At 41.2% G+C, this 15199-nt stretch overlaps 1 protein-coding gene across 2 annotated transcripts in view; it reads right to left on the reverse strand.

Annotated features, from left to right (window-relative positions):
- The window catches only part of LOC122945970 (poly [ADP-ribose] polymerase tankyrase-1), a 261810-nt gene that overhangs the window by 31531 nt on the left and 215080 nt on the right, over positions 1-15199 (reverse strand). Inside the window, exon 21 of one of the 2 annotated variants that reach the window (XM_044305225.1) lies at positions 7309-7385. The exons of the other annotated variant lie outside the window; for it this stretch is intronic. Within the exon in view, the coding sequence (XP_044161160.1) occupies positions 7309-7385 (77 nt within the window). The remainder of the gene's footprint in view (positions 1-7308; positions 7386-15199) is intronic. 2 annotated transcript variants of the gene reach the window in all.

Genomic DNA, 15199 nt, shown 5'->3' on the forward strand with positions numbered 1-15199 from the left:
GGCCAGTCACGTATACACCTAATCCTGCAGACTTCTATCACATCCTTGGCTTGGCTATTGCATGTTGATTTGATCAGTTACTCAGTAGGACTACTCTTACTGTAAAGAACCCTTTCCTATAATGATGATTATATATATCACACTCTAGTTCACCAGGCTACAGAAGCTCCAGCCCTCCCACTTTGTCTTCACTTCGGAATAAAAAGTGGCCAGAGGATCAGTCGTAAATATGGCACGTACAATAATTTGTGACTTTTTGACACCACAAAACTGGCATTAAAGCTTTTGTAAATCTCCCTCATTATACTATCCATCATAAAATGCTATTTGTGGCTCTGCTTGACACACAGTCCTTCTCTTCCTCCATTATCCCAAGTTCAGTTCCATTTACTGCACTATTTCTGCAGCCAAGATGGAGTGGTTAACATCTGTCAACATTGAAATTCATCTGAAATTTACCTTTCCAGGCTACCATTTTATCTAACATTACACTATCAAGCAGAGCTTTAAAGGGAATGTGTAATCAGCAGATTACCTATTGTTTAAATCATGTTATTATGTTTTATTACTTTTTTTCCATGTCAATATCTATACTTTAAAAGATTCCAGAAATTCTGCAATTTTTGTCACTAAACTTAAGAGCTCTTTACACGGGCCAAGACTCGCACAGATCATCACTAACGTCCGGTCATCGGGTAATCCGATAGTTTGTGTTTAACCAAAAATGATCATTTACTGGCAGCAGATCGGCAAACAATGAGTCCTTATGGTGAGGAGTGATGGTATTAGCGATCGCTCCTCCCCAAGCTCTGGAGGACATTGCTGCATGTACATGCAGTGGTTTCCTCCGCTAGTGATCAGCAGATTGTCTGGAAGGAACGTTTCCTTCCTCACTATCTGCTGTAATATCGTCCCGTGAAAAGTATCATTTAATACTATATCAGGACTTCCTTTTCTGTACTGACCATTTTTCTGCAGTTATCCAATTATGATGATAGGATTACAACGTCGATAACACAGACTCCACTACTCACAATAGGCAAGTGACATAATCCTGAAGCACCTAAAAAAGGGTAATTTTATGCAGAACAAAAAGGCTGGTAAGGGTTTCACTATACTACCCTAACCCTTAACAAGGTTACCTAAACTATTTTCTAAGCAGTGGAAGAAGGGGGTCAAAAAAGATCTGTGATGAGCTGCTGCCCACATAGAAAGTAGAGAACAGAGCGGCAGAAGGAAGAGTAAAGAAGCTAAAAAGGGTGAACGCTACACTGGAAAGCAGTAATTTTTGCATAGATATAGGTCAGACATTATTCCAGACATTTTTTAATTCTAGGGATAATTAAAAAGCAAAATCAGAAGGTTACCTTGTCATTGGTAGACGGTTCCACACATCTGTGATAAGAATTTGTGTCTCAAATTTCAATGTACAGTAAGTATAGCAGTGATGTAATAATCCGTGTTTTCTGTGTCTACATATATGATGGCCCATGTATTGCCTGCTTGTTTCTGCATGTCAGCTATGGTAGGGTGTGCCTGTACGATTTCATATTGTTTGCGGGTGCTGGTCTAACTTACTTTTACCAAAAACACCACCATAACAATGGAATATACAAAACGCCATCTGCAGAAAATAAATTCTACACCTAAAATTTGGTATCTATTTAAAATCCCTTAGACATGACCAGGGTGACACCAGTCAAATTCTGTTCCTTTTCTTCTATAAATTATTTCTTGCTCTTTGTAATGCTCCTTCTAATACTGGGAAACCCTCTATTAGGTATACACATTAAACACTCATAGATACTGCACTTTGAATGAACACTACAAGGGGTTACTTGCCTCATTGAAATATGGGTGATAAAGGGTTAACCAAACATTCAGTATTAGTCACGGAAAAGCTGACCTACGCATCTTGCAAGCAATTGGCCCAACAACACAGATTTCATAAGTTTTCAAGGGCATGGTTGAGTGGCCAAATCCTGGCACCATCACTTAGGAAGCTGCCAAGATTATGCCTGCAAAGTTCATATATATCAAGAGCGAAATGCTTACTCTAAAACGACAGCGCATAGCATCTGTCTAGACAAGCCTCAGCCATTCTCATTCAGATCATTTTCTCTCACAGCGAAGGACGGCAACACATAAAGCTGAGCACAATTTCCTTTTATTACATTAAACCTATGGATGAAACGGCAGGGATGTACACCGATCTCATAGGGCCCCATAGCAAAAGTTGAACTGGCTTAGTTGCCCATAGTAACCAATCAGATTCCACCTTTCATTTTCCAAAGGAGCTGTGAAAAATTAAAGGTGGAATCTGATTGGTTGCTATGGGCAACTAAGCCAGTTCTACTTTACAGCAGTTTGATAAATCTCCGCCAGAGAGATTTCTAAGTGGAAGAAATTATTAATAACAAACACAACTGTGCTCTGCATCACCCACTTTACCCAACTCGAGAGAAAAAGTGGAACCTGTGCTTCATTAATAATGCATTCACCGAACACCCTATTTCTCCAGACAAATGACATGAAAACACTATCAATCTCTCATATAGCTCTACATATATTATAAAACTGAATGCCTGCAGTCACCACTAGGGGGAGCTCATGGTATAGGAAGGTAGACAGTTACCACTGAATGCAATGGCAGCTGTAAAATATTTCTAAACCAAGCGCCCCCTAGTGGTGGCTGCAGGAAATTTGGGAAGACAAGAGCTGGCATTAGCGATTGCTTCTCCCCATACTGTGGAGGAGATTGCCTTATGAAAGCGCAGTGGTCTCAGTCACTGACGAGCAGGCGATTTACAATTCCTTCTCAACAATCGTAATGCTCATCTGCCTTAAAGGGGTTCTGCTGGCTCTCCTATATTGATGACCTACCCACAGATTAGAAGTCATTTGGTCCACAAATTGATTCTATATATTCCTCAATAATGCTGCTAAAATGAGCTTAAAGGGGGTTGTCTCACCTTAGACGTTGGGGGCATATCACTAGGATATGCCCCTAATGTCCGATAGGTGTGGGTCGGCCAGTTTCATAGGTACAAATTTGCTGACAGATGGGGGACAGACAAGACACACTGATCACAACACAACAGTATCATCTGAAGTACTGTACAGTAAAAATATACAAGATTTACACCGTCCGCGTCCTGCACAGTACTTATGTATGAAAAAGCAGCTTCTTTTATTGATAAAGCTATTAGTCATATTTTACAAGGAGTTCTGTGCTGGTCAAATGCCTATTCCCATAAGTTGTACATTAAGGTGTGGGCAGACATCAGATGGCTAAATACAGCTATGCTAAATCTAAGGACACTGTTAAGAGTTAATTTACACACGGAACACTTATTCTGCATATCAACTCGCGAAAGACACAAAAAATGTTTATATCTTTTACGTTTTCCTTTATTTCTAAACAAATAGGTCCCCTTGAAACGTACTATGAAGTCTTCACATGCATCCAATTTATTTTGAGGGCCCAAACATTCAAATATGACCTGCTAACACAGAGGATACTGGTTGGCCTGTCTCTGTACATAGAAGCCATCTCAGCCACCTGATGTATCTATGATAATAAACTGGATAGTTTCTTAAATAATCTATCCATTTTGTTATATGAACATAGACTGTTGGAGATGTTGTATGCTGCATATCTATATGTAGTACATCACTCTACTGTGTTATGTGCCACTGGTGAAGAGGGTAGTAGACTAGGGGCCGACTGGGGGATTCACCTATACCCCTGTGGAACAATTCGAGCCTGCATGCATCACAACCGTTTCAATTCAAATTATCTTTTTGGAACAAGCCCAGTGTTGTAGGACATATGCCTGCTGGAAGCATCAAACCTCATTGATATTCAGGAACATGTGGAGTTTTGCCTCAACTGTTCTGGAACTAAATTAATTCAGTTTTTTCAGCATGCAGTCAACAGATAGGAAAGGAAAATGAAATTGAGCTGTAGCGTTATAATATATAATATACACACACACACACACATAGAGATATAGATATATATATATCTATATCTCTATCTACACACACACTATATACACACACATTATAAATATAAATATATATATATATATATATATATATATATACATACACACACACACACACACACACACACATATATATACAAACACACTATATATATATATATTATATATATATATACACACACATATACACACACACACAGTACAGATCAAAAGTTTGGACACACCTTCTCATTCAAAGAGTTTTCTTTATTTTCATGACTATGAAAATTGTACATTCACACTGAAGGCATCAAAACTATGAATTAACACATGTGGAATTATATACATAACAAAAAAGTGTCATATTCTAGATTCTTCAAAGTAGCCACCTTTTGCTTTGAGTACTGCTTTGCACACACTTGGCATTCTCTTGATGAGCTTCAAGAGGTAGTCACCTGAAATGGTCTTCCAACAGTCTTGAAGGAGTTCCCAGAGATGCTTAGCACTTGTTGGCCCTTTTGCCTTCACTCTGCGGTCCAGATCACCCCAAACCATCTCGATTGGGTTCAGGTCCGGTGACTGTGGAGGCCAAGTCATCTGGCGCAGTACCCCATCACTCTCCTTTATGGTCAAATAGCCCTTACACAGCCTGGAGATGTGTTTGGGGTCATTGTCCTGTTGAAAAATAAATGATGGTCCAACTAAACGCAAACTGGATGGAATAGCATGCCGCTGCAAGATGCTGTGGTAGCCATGCTGGTTCAGTATGCCTTCAATTTTGAATAAATCCCCAACAGTGTCACCAGCAAAGCACCCCCACACCTCCTCCTCCATGCTTCACGGTGGGAACCAGGCACGTAGAGTCCATCCATTCACCTTTTCTGCGTCGCACAAAGACACGGTGGTTGGAATAAAAGATCTCAAATTTGGACTCATCAGACCAAAGCACAGATTTCCACTGGTCTAATGTCCATTCCTTGTGTTCCTTAGCCCAAACAAGTCTCTTGTGCTTGTTGCCTGTCCTTAGCAGTGGTTTCCTAGCAGATATTCTACCATGAAGGCCTGATTCACAGTCTCCTCTTAACAGTTGCTCTAGAGATGTATCTGCTGCTAGAACTCTGTGTGGCATTGACCTGGTCTCTAATCTGAGCTGCTGTTAACCTGCGATTTCTGAGGCTGGTGACTCGGATGAACTTATCCTCCGCAGCAGAGGTGGCTCTTGGTCTTCCTTTTCTTTGGGCGGTCCGCATGTGAGCCAGTTTCTGTAGCGCTTGATGGTTTTTATGAGTGCACTTGGGGACACTTTCAAAGTTTTCCCAATTTTTCGGACTGACTGACCTTCATTTCTCAAAGTAATGATGGCCACTCGTTTAATTAGCTGCTTTTTTCTTGCCATAATACAAATTCTAACAGTCTATTCAGTAGGACTATCAGCTGTGTATCCACCTGACTTCTCCACAACGCAACTGATGGTCCCAACCCCATTTATAAAGGCAAGAAATCCCACTTTTGACAGGGCACACCTGTGAAGTGAAGACCATTTCAGGTGACTACCTCTTGAAGCTCATCAAGAGAATGCCAAGAGTGTGCAAAGCAGTAATCAAAGCAAAAGGTGGCTACTTTGAAGAACCTAGAATATGACATATTTTCAGTTGTTTCACACTTTTTTGTTATGTATATAATTCCACATGTGTTAATTCATAGTTTTGATGCCTTCAGTGTGAATCTACAATTTTCATAGTCCTGAAAATAAAGAAAACTCTTTGAATGAGAAGGTGTATCCAAACTTTTGGTCTGTAATGTAATAAAAAAGAAAAAATATATATATCACACACACATTATATATATATATATATATATATATATATATATATATATATATACATACATACATACACACACATACACACACATATATACACACACACATATACATACACACACTGCATTTTATAGTCCATTGTCAGGGTGGTCCAGTGGTGCCGGACGCCCCCAACTACTTCCTTACCGATCCAGCAGAGTACTCATACAGCACTTGGATCAGTGAGAGGTGTGGGTCTGCAGACTTCTCTCTTCCTGCCTGACACCTGTGTGATCAGTGCAGAAAGGAGAGGAGGCTGAAGGTATCTAAGCTGTAGTGAAAGGAGATGAAAGCTCTGGACTGCAGCTTAAGGACCTTTGAAGATGTCACCTGTGGGCGTGGCCAGAATAAAAAATAAAAAATAAAGTACAGCAAAATTAGTCTTTATTAAAGATATGTATGTATCTATCGAAAAGAAAACAGGAGAGCAGCACTTCATCAGTGGGACTGTTAGACCAGCTGTTAAGCTCTTAAGTTAGAGGCCATCAGCTGGAAGGTTTGCGCTGGGAGCACAACACCCGATGCTGATGCTGGCAGGCTAGGAAACCAGAGAAGAAGAGTATGCGGGATCATCAGCGGTGCAACCAGGAAAGTCCAGATGCGTTGTATGCTTTGGAAATATCTTTATTAAAGTTACGGCAATAAAGATATATCCTAAAGGTGCAAAGCATTTGGACTTCCCAGTTTGTGCTGCTGCTCATACATCCTCTTCTTCTCTGGTATCTATGTATATATACATACTCACACAGTATATGTGCAGCAGGTGTACTGCATATCATGATCATAAAGAGCATAAAAAACTTAAAAAAAAACAACTAAATAAAATAATTTAGCAGAACAACCATGGCAGGACAGTACAGAGCAATGATGGGATACACAATTAGGCTTTATGCCTCAAAACAACGGATCCCCACAATATGGATCCCTTCTCCAAGCAATCCAGGAGGAGCAGTGTCCGGACCCTTCATAAGTGACCTACTTAGAAATGTCCGATCCAACAGTAAATCAAGGGATTTCCTACCGTGGCGAATTATTACCAATGTTATCTAATCACCCAAACAATACCCATATCTCTCTGATCTTTTGCATTTGAGCTCTTGGTAAGATGTTTGGTCATGGAAATTTGAGGGAAGAAAGAAAAAAAAAAAAAGAAAAAAAAAAAAAAAATTGATTTTTCAACATGCGCTAAGGTGCATAAGAATTTTTCCTATTAGATCATAACTTGGCAGAAACTTGAATAAAATGAAAACCACTTGGGAGCTGTGGACAGAACTATTAGAGGACAGCCTGTTTATAGTACATATATGAGGATGCTTCACATCATCCTATTGCAATTATCCTTCAATTGCCTTTAAAGCAGCACATCCTCCTCCTCCAGGTGAAGGAGTCTACCATACTGCCTTTGAAAGGAGAGATGCTGAGCATCAGCAGAGATAACACATTTGGCTTGCATCCTACCTGTTCCGTTTCAAAGATATCCCGAAGGTGCTCTAGACCCAGGCTTTTCAGAAACTGATTGATGTTCATGTCAAGACCTGCAACTGCAAGGGAAAAAGAAGACAGGATATATTTTGTGCAGAGGACTTTCAGATACGCTCAAAGGCTCTAAATAGCTTACACAATACAATTGCTTATGATCTGTATTGCAAAGAAGAAATGAAAAACTGCAAAGAAAATAATATAGAGCTGTAAACACAAAAGGTAACTAAGTGAACAGCCAATAACTGCACTGATAATCTATAGATCAGATTTCTCTTCCAATCATCTAGACAGATACTGGTCAATGGATTCTTTATTTCTTAGCTTATTTAATAAGGTTGCTATTGTTGTATTCCTGGACTCAAAAGCAGCTTATAATCTGGCACTCAGATTTTCTGAAAAACACATTTTTTTTATTCATAATTTGTAGATTTACCTTCTCCTTCTTTCCTTTCCGTCCCTGCAGCTCCATCGCCAGCATTTGAAGAACTTCCTGCAGCCAGATCGGCCAAGGGACCAGTTAGATTATCAATGCTGCTGGCAGCAGACAGACACGAGGGGGTAGACGCTGGTGATATAATGGAGGCACTGACTACTGTTGCTTGAGGTTTGAAGCAGCTAGGTAAAGCCTCAGGAGGCATTGCATCTATTAGCAGAGCTCGAATATCATCTGCCTAAATGAAAAGCAAAACACTAGAGTTAATTTACCTTCGGGTTCAGCGCCCAGAAAATGATTTAAAAAAGGAACAAAAATAGAAAATTACTTACTAAAGCATAAGATAATACTAAGCTACATGTACCACCATGTTACAGATAAAGCAAAGCACAGCAGAGTCAGTACAATTTGTATCTCACCTGCTCATTGTGGTTTAGGAGTTTGGCGGGAGGTCTCACTCCATGACTTACAACCTTCTCTGCATGTATGCTCATACAACACTGTGCATCAATCTGCCCCATAACAGGCGTACAGTAGAGTCAGTACAATCTGTATCTCACCTGCTCATTGTGGTTTAGGAGTTTGGCGGGTGGTCTCACTCCATGACTTACAACCTTCTCTGCATGTATGCTCATACAACACTGTGCATCAATCTGCCCCATAACAGGCGTACAGTAGAGTCAGTACAATCTGTATCTCACCTGCTCATTGTGGTTTAGGAGTTTGGCGGGTGGTCTCACTCCATGACTTACAACCTTCTCTGCATGTATGCTCATACAACACTGTGCATCAATCTGCCCCATAACAGGCGTACAGTAGAGTCAGTACAATCTGTATCTCACCTGCTCATTGTGGTTTAGGAGTTTGGCGGGAGGTCTCACTCCATGACTTACAACCTTCTCTGCATGTATGCTCAAACACCACTGTGCATCAATCTGCCCCATAACAGGCGTACAGTAGAGTCAGTACAATCTGTATCTCACCTGCTCATTGTGGTTTAGGAGTTTGGCGGGTGGTCTCACTCCATGACTTACAACCTTCTCTGCATGTATGCTCATACAACACTGTGCATCAATCTGCCCCATAACAGGCGTACAGTAGAGTCAGTACAATCTGTATCTCACCTGCTCATTGTGGTTTAGGAGTTTGGCGGGTGGTCTCACTCCATGACTTACAACCTTCTCTGCATGTATGCTCATACAACACTGTGCATCAATCTGCCCCATAACAGGCGTACAGTAGAGTCAGTACAATCTGTATCTCACCTGCTCATTGTGGTTTAGGAGTTTGGCGGGAGGTCTCACTCCATGACTTACAACCTTCTCTGCATGTATGCTCATACAACACTGTGCATCAATCTGCCCCATAACAGGCGTACAGTAGAGTCAGTACAATTTGTATCTCACCTGCTCATTGTGGTTTAGGAGTTTGGCGGGTGGTCTCACTCCATGACTTACAATCTTCTCTGCATGTATGCTCATACAACACTGTGCATCAAATCTGCCCCATTACAGGCGTACAGTAGAGTCAGTACAATCTGTATCTCACCTGCTCATTGTGGTTTAGGAGTTTGACGGGTGGTCTCACTCCATGACTTACAACCTTCTCTGCATGTATGCTCATACAACACTGTGCATCAATCTGCCCCATAACAGGCGTACAGCAGAGTCAGTACAATCTGTATCTCACCTGCTCATTGTGGTTTAGGAGTTTGACGGGTAGTCTCACTCCATGACTTACACCCTTCTCTGCATGTATGCTCATACAACACTGTGCATCAATCTGCCCCATAACAGGCGTACAGCAGAGTCAGTACAATCTGTATCTCACCTGCTCATTGTGGTTTAGGAGTTTGGCGGGAGGTCTCACTCCATGACTTATAACCTTCATCGCATGTATGCTCATACAACACTGTGCATCAATCTGCCCCATAACAGGCGTACAGTAGAGTCAGTACAATTTGTATCTCACCTGCTCATTGTGGTTTAGGAGTTTGGCGGGTGGTCTCACTCCATGACTTACAACCTTCTCTGCATGTATGCTCATACAACACTGTGCATCAAATCTGCCCCATAACAGGCGTACAGTAGAGTCAGTACAATCTGTATCTCACCTGCTCATTGTGGTTTAGGAGTTTGACGGGTGGTCTCACTCCATGACTTACAACCTTCTCTGCATGTATGCTCATACAACACTGTGCATCAATCTGCCCAATAACAGGCGTACAGCAGAGTCAGTACAATCTGTATCTCACCTGCTCATTGTGGTTTAGGAGTTTGACGGGTAGTCTCACTCCATGACTTACACCCTTCTCTGCATGTATGCTCATACAACACTGTGCATCAATCTGCCCCATAACAGGCGTACAGCAGAGTCAGTACAATCTGTATCTCACCTGCTCATTGTGGTTTAGGAGTTTGGCGGGAGGTCTCACTCCATGACTTACAACCTTCATCGCATGTATGCTCATACAACACTGTGCATCAATCTGCCCCATAACAGGCGTACAGTAGAGTCAGTACAATCTGTATCTCACCTGCTCATTGTGGTTTAGGAGTTTGACGGGTAGTCTCACTCCATGACTTACACCCTTCTCTGCATGTATGCTCATACAACACTGTGCATCAATCTGCCCCATAACAGGCGTACAGCAGATAGGGAAACAAGCTTAATGTGTGTGCCACCAATTACATTAAAGCAGGGCTGTCAGCTCTTCTGATCCGTTTAGAAAATAAGTGTATTTCCCCTGAAATGACTCTGGAGCACCCTTTCTCTGTACTCTGCATTTTGGCTCCAGGATATGTATAAATAACTTGTGTATCCCTTCACAGACACACACTGTCCAGTCAATGCCGTCAGGGTCAGACCACGTAGGAACACATCCTAAAGGGAACAACACCACCTAGTTGTCAATCTAGCCATAAAGCCATGGAGGAATAATAGAGGAACGGCCCAACACTTATTTCAAGCTGAATATTTAGTATTTACTAAAATACACATTTGAGACAGATTCTCTATAAAATATATTTACGGATTCTGATTAAAGTGCAATTAAAAAAGGCAAATAATAATAATAGTACATGTAGGAAATAAAGCACACCAGAAACAGACATATCCAAACACTTACTGTAGCTAAATCTAGTGGCGTTTGGCTTTCCTGGTTCTTCATTGTGGGATCTGCACCATGTGCTAAAAGGAGAGCACACAACTGCGTTCTTCCTTTCTGGGCGGCTTCATGTAAGGGGGTGAATGCCCATTTATCTGTGGCATTCACGCAAGTGTTGTACTTTATCAATAATGCTGCAATGTCAACGTGCTAAAAAAGCAGAGAAAGAGAAAATTATATAATATATAGATAGAGATATATATATATATATATAGAGCACAGTTTCTAAAGGGAGTCCATAAATAGGAAAGATCAATATAAACAAAGTTATACTGAAGAAATGGGCTAGCATTCTGCTATCATCTCAATGACAGATTTAATCACACATTAAATGCCCAATGAGTGAAAATATGAGCTGTAAATAAGACATTTAGTAATCTAGATCTGTCAGGATTTAAAAGACTTCCTCCATATTGACCTCAGTCACAGAGTCCATGAATGCTGCTGTCATAATAAAATATAACGGAGGATTACGAGAATGATGCCATAGTTATTCATTACTGGAGTTTGATTTGCTCTTGCATGTCGCCATGCTAGTGTGCACCTGCACTTTATTACATACTGGTCATTTTATTTTTTCCAGAGTCTGATTTATGACGGCATAGACATTTCTGCTCAGAGTTGGCTTTGCAGCTGATTAGTAACCTTGTTATTTAGTCTATTCTTTTAGGGTATGTTCACAAGCCGCAGGATCAGAAGCAAATCTGCTGCAGAATCTGCAGGTGTTATTTGTAGACTGCGCTGTGCCGGTTTCAAGCTTCATATATCAAAACTTGATATTTGTTGCAAATCTGCATATTTTAAAATCTGCAGCATGAATTCTTTCCTACAGTGTAGGGACAATAGACTTTATTAGGGAAAGAGGTTTCTTTGTACTAGAAAACAAGCTGTAAACAGCCTTTGTAGAAACACTCGTTCGCAATAGATGGCCTGTGTAAATGGTGCCGGTGATCACCCAATGAAAGAGAAAACGCGCGTTCACTGGGTGATCATGTCTTTTGGCTGGCATCTAAAATCATCATTTCCATGCAGATCGTCCAGAAACAATGACACTGTATGGGGTCTAGATGATCGTTCTGGCAATTGCTTGTTTCCATACAGCGATGACTGTTGTATGTAATTGCAGCTCTCCAGATAATTGCCTGCTAGATCCATCCATGTGAAAGGACGAGCGATTACTGATCCCGCTACTACTGGGGAACGAGCAATCGCTTGTCCAAGACAGTTCAGGTACAAACAATTGAGTTAAGATTGTCAAGTGGATAACAAAGAGGTCTTTCTAAGGAAGCCATCGATCAATATGATTACAGAGCTTGAAGATCCATAGAACACTTATTTTAACATTATTTTTTTCCCATCTATACTTATGCTGTTTTCACACCTAAGCTCCTGAACAGTTCCGGATTATCAGATCCAGAGATTTACCAGAGTAGGCCTCTCACACATGTAGCTATCACCCTGGAGATGTTCCATGTTGGGTGCGTTCTCACTACAGAGGAAATGTTCCAGGTCCTTAGGCAAGGGAACTTTAGGCATGGCCCACTGTGATTTTCTGGAACATTTACTGCTGTTTTCACACATGCGCTCACTCGGACATAATCCGGAGTTAGTACTAGGGCTCTGGGGAGATATAGTCTGGGTAAAGTCCTGGACAGATATTGCGGATGTTTGCATTAACGCATACAAGCCCTTCAGGGTAAACTCCAGAAAAATGTCCCGAATACACTACGTGTGAATAGGGCTTTAGTGATACATTCCCTTACAAAAAAAAAAAGGCTTGTATTTTGCTCTGTCGCCAGTGGTGGACTGGCCAGAGCTAGATTGCTAAAGGAATACATAGGTTAAAAACACATTTTTAAACAATATTTCATGCAGACCAGCCTAAGCATGGTTCCATCCTTACTCCATATGATGCTGCATTGTGTAAGGGAATAAGTCCTCCTTTATCTTGTGCGTTGACATCTGCACCATGCTCTAGGAGATATTCAGCCACCTCCAGGTTGTTGTAGCCAGCTGAGAAAAGTGAACAAAAGCACTTCAGAAACCGAACAAACTGATGCTTTAAAGAAACGGAGAAAACATTTCAAGTCTAGTGGTAATGACTGATGGAGGACTGGAGGGCATGCTGTACATAACTGAATGAGTGCCTCTTTTACTGTAGTCTATAGCACAAAGCACACAGCTGTAAATACATGTGCGCTGCAGAACACAGTTCAAGAAGAAATAGCGCACACCACTAAGCACCCAGCATTACCGGACCCGCTGGGGGCCCCTGACCGACATGACGGGGAACATGCAGGTGAAATAACTCAGGCAATGACCAATGTTTGTGTTTTGCAACAGCTAGGCGAAGCCTTAAAGACACTGGGGGCCATTTTTTTTTTTACTCACTTTGCCTTTGGCATTTATACCCACCCTCACCACTTTTTGAAAAGGGGGAGTGGCAATAGCAGGGTGTGGGCAGGCTATCAGCCGTGGTACATTCAGTATAATTTATGCCAGTTTGCTCCAGCCCAAGTGCATGGATTGTCGGAGAATGAGTCTAAGTTATGTCATAAATTATGCTTGGGGGATATCAAAGATCAGTGTAAAATCCCGGTGTAAGAGCCTGAATATAATATTCCTAAATAAAAAGCACCACTTAGTGAAGGACCACATCCAAGGAACTTACAGAAGCAAAGTCTGGCAGAATAGATGTTCATGTTCACACTACTCCTGATAAATTTGCACCTTCCCCCTCCAATTATAACCATATCTCCATTCTGATTGCAGAGTACAGTGCTTGGCTATCTCCATCAGTCCCACTGAGAAGGTATGGAATGACAGCAGGAATGCACAGCTGTTGCTCAATCCACTCTGGGGACTCTATCACCACATTCTTGTGAATGGTGGGGTTCCCAGCGGTCAAACCCCCCATTGATCAGATACTTATCACCTACCCAAAGGATATAGTGGGAAAACCCCTTTAGACAACCAACCAGACACAAATTATATACTGTATGTTAATCTAGCCGTATAAGTGTAACAAGGGTTTCTTGAAGACCTATTCCCTGGTACATTTATTTCCAAAGAATTGTACAGTTTGCTTGGACCTACTGGTTCAGTCATGGGCACGTTCATGTGCATTCTGTGCAATCGCTACAAAAAGATACTAATTGATATAGGAAAAATTACAAAATTCCTATGATTGTACTAATTGTCCTACTATCTATAATAATAACCACTTTCCTTAGCTGAAAGTAATGGCAGATGTTTTCTCACTCAGGACATGGCTCATCAGCTCTTGCAACAGGTCATTTACTAATCAATGTGGATACATTTTTTTTAAAGGGAGCCAGTCACCTTCCTTATGCTGCCCTTACAGAGGTCAGCATAGTGTAGAAACAGACCTGCTGATTTCAGAAATATAGTATTTAGTAGTCCTAGAGTACTGTCCGGTGAATACCCATAGGGCACCAGCGCTATGAGGGAGAGGGGTAGGATGATGCACAGTGTTCAATTTTCTTAAGTGGTAAGTCATCATTATTTGCATTAAGCGATACAGTATAATAAAATAAAAATTTTACCAATTGACCTTCTACCTATGGTCTTTAGAGTGAACGGTGTACTTTTAAAGTGGCTCTAATGCAGAAGCACTGAAGTGGCATGTGATTTAATTAGTAAAGTGGTCAAATACAAGTGAATTATCTGCAGGGTTATACATGCCGTTTGTTACTGAAATAATCCTGTCATCAATAGGAGATTATAGCTCAAATAAAATGTACATGGCTACCAGTGTGTTCATTCCCACCTGCTAGATGCAGAGGGGTCGAGTTTCTCCCTTGGGTGTCCCTGCAGTTAATGTTTTCTTGTGTGCAAAGCTTTTGCACTCTTGCTAAGCAGCCTTTTTTAGCTGCGTCAAGCAGAGCAGCATCTCCTCGTAATAAATCTTGAATGTCCGTGTCCCCATCTTTTACCAAATCCAGGGGTGTGTTGCCATCCCTGTTTTTCTTGGTTGGATCCGCTCCGTGCTGCGAAACAAACATATTTATAATCTGGCTTCAAAAGGTCAAAATAAATAAATAACAAATCTAAATGAATATAAAAAAGTGTAGAAAACTGAGAAATAACATATTGTAATCACCCTGGACAAAAATCAGACATAGGCTAGATTGATATATGCGTTAAAGCATTTAGCGGATACTGCAGTTCACAGCCGGTGTCCACTGACTATAATGCGCCCCGAAGGTGATCCGGCCGGTTTCCAGCATGAGTGTTGGGATTAGGCT

The sequence above is a fragment of the Bufo gargarizans genome, chromosome 1 (assembly GCF_014858855.1).
Source record: "Bufo gargarizans isolate SCDJY-AF-19 chromosome 1, ASM1485885v1, whole genome shotgun sequence".
NCBI classification, from domain to species: Eukaryota; Metazoa; Chordata; class Amphibia; order Anura; family Bufonidae; genus Bufo; species Bufo gargarizans.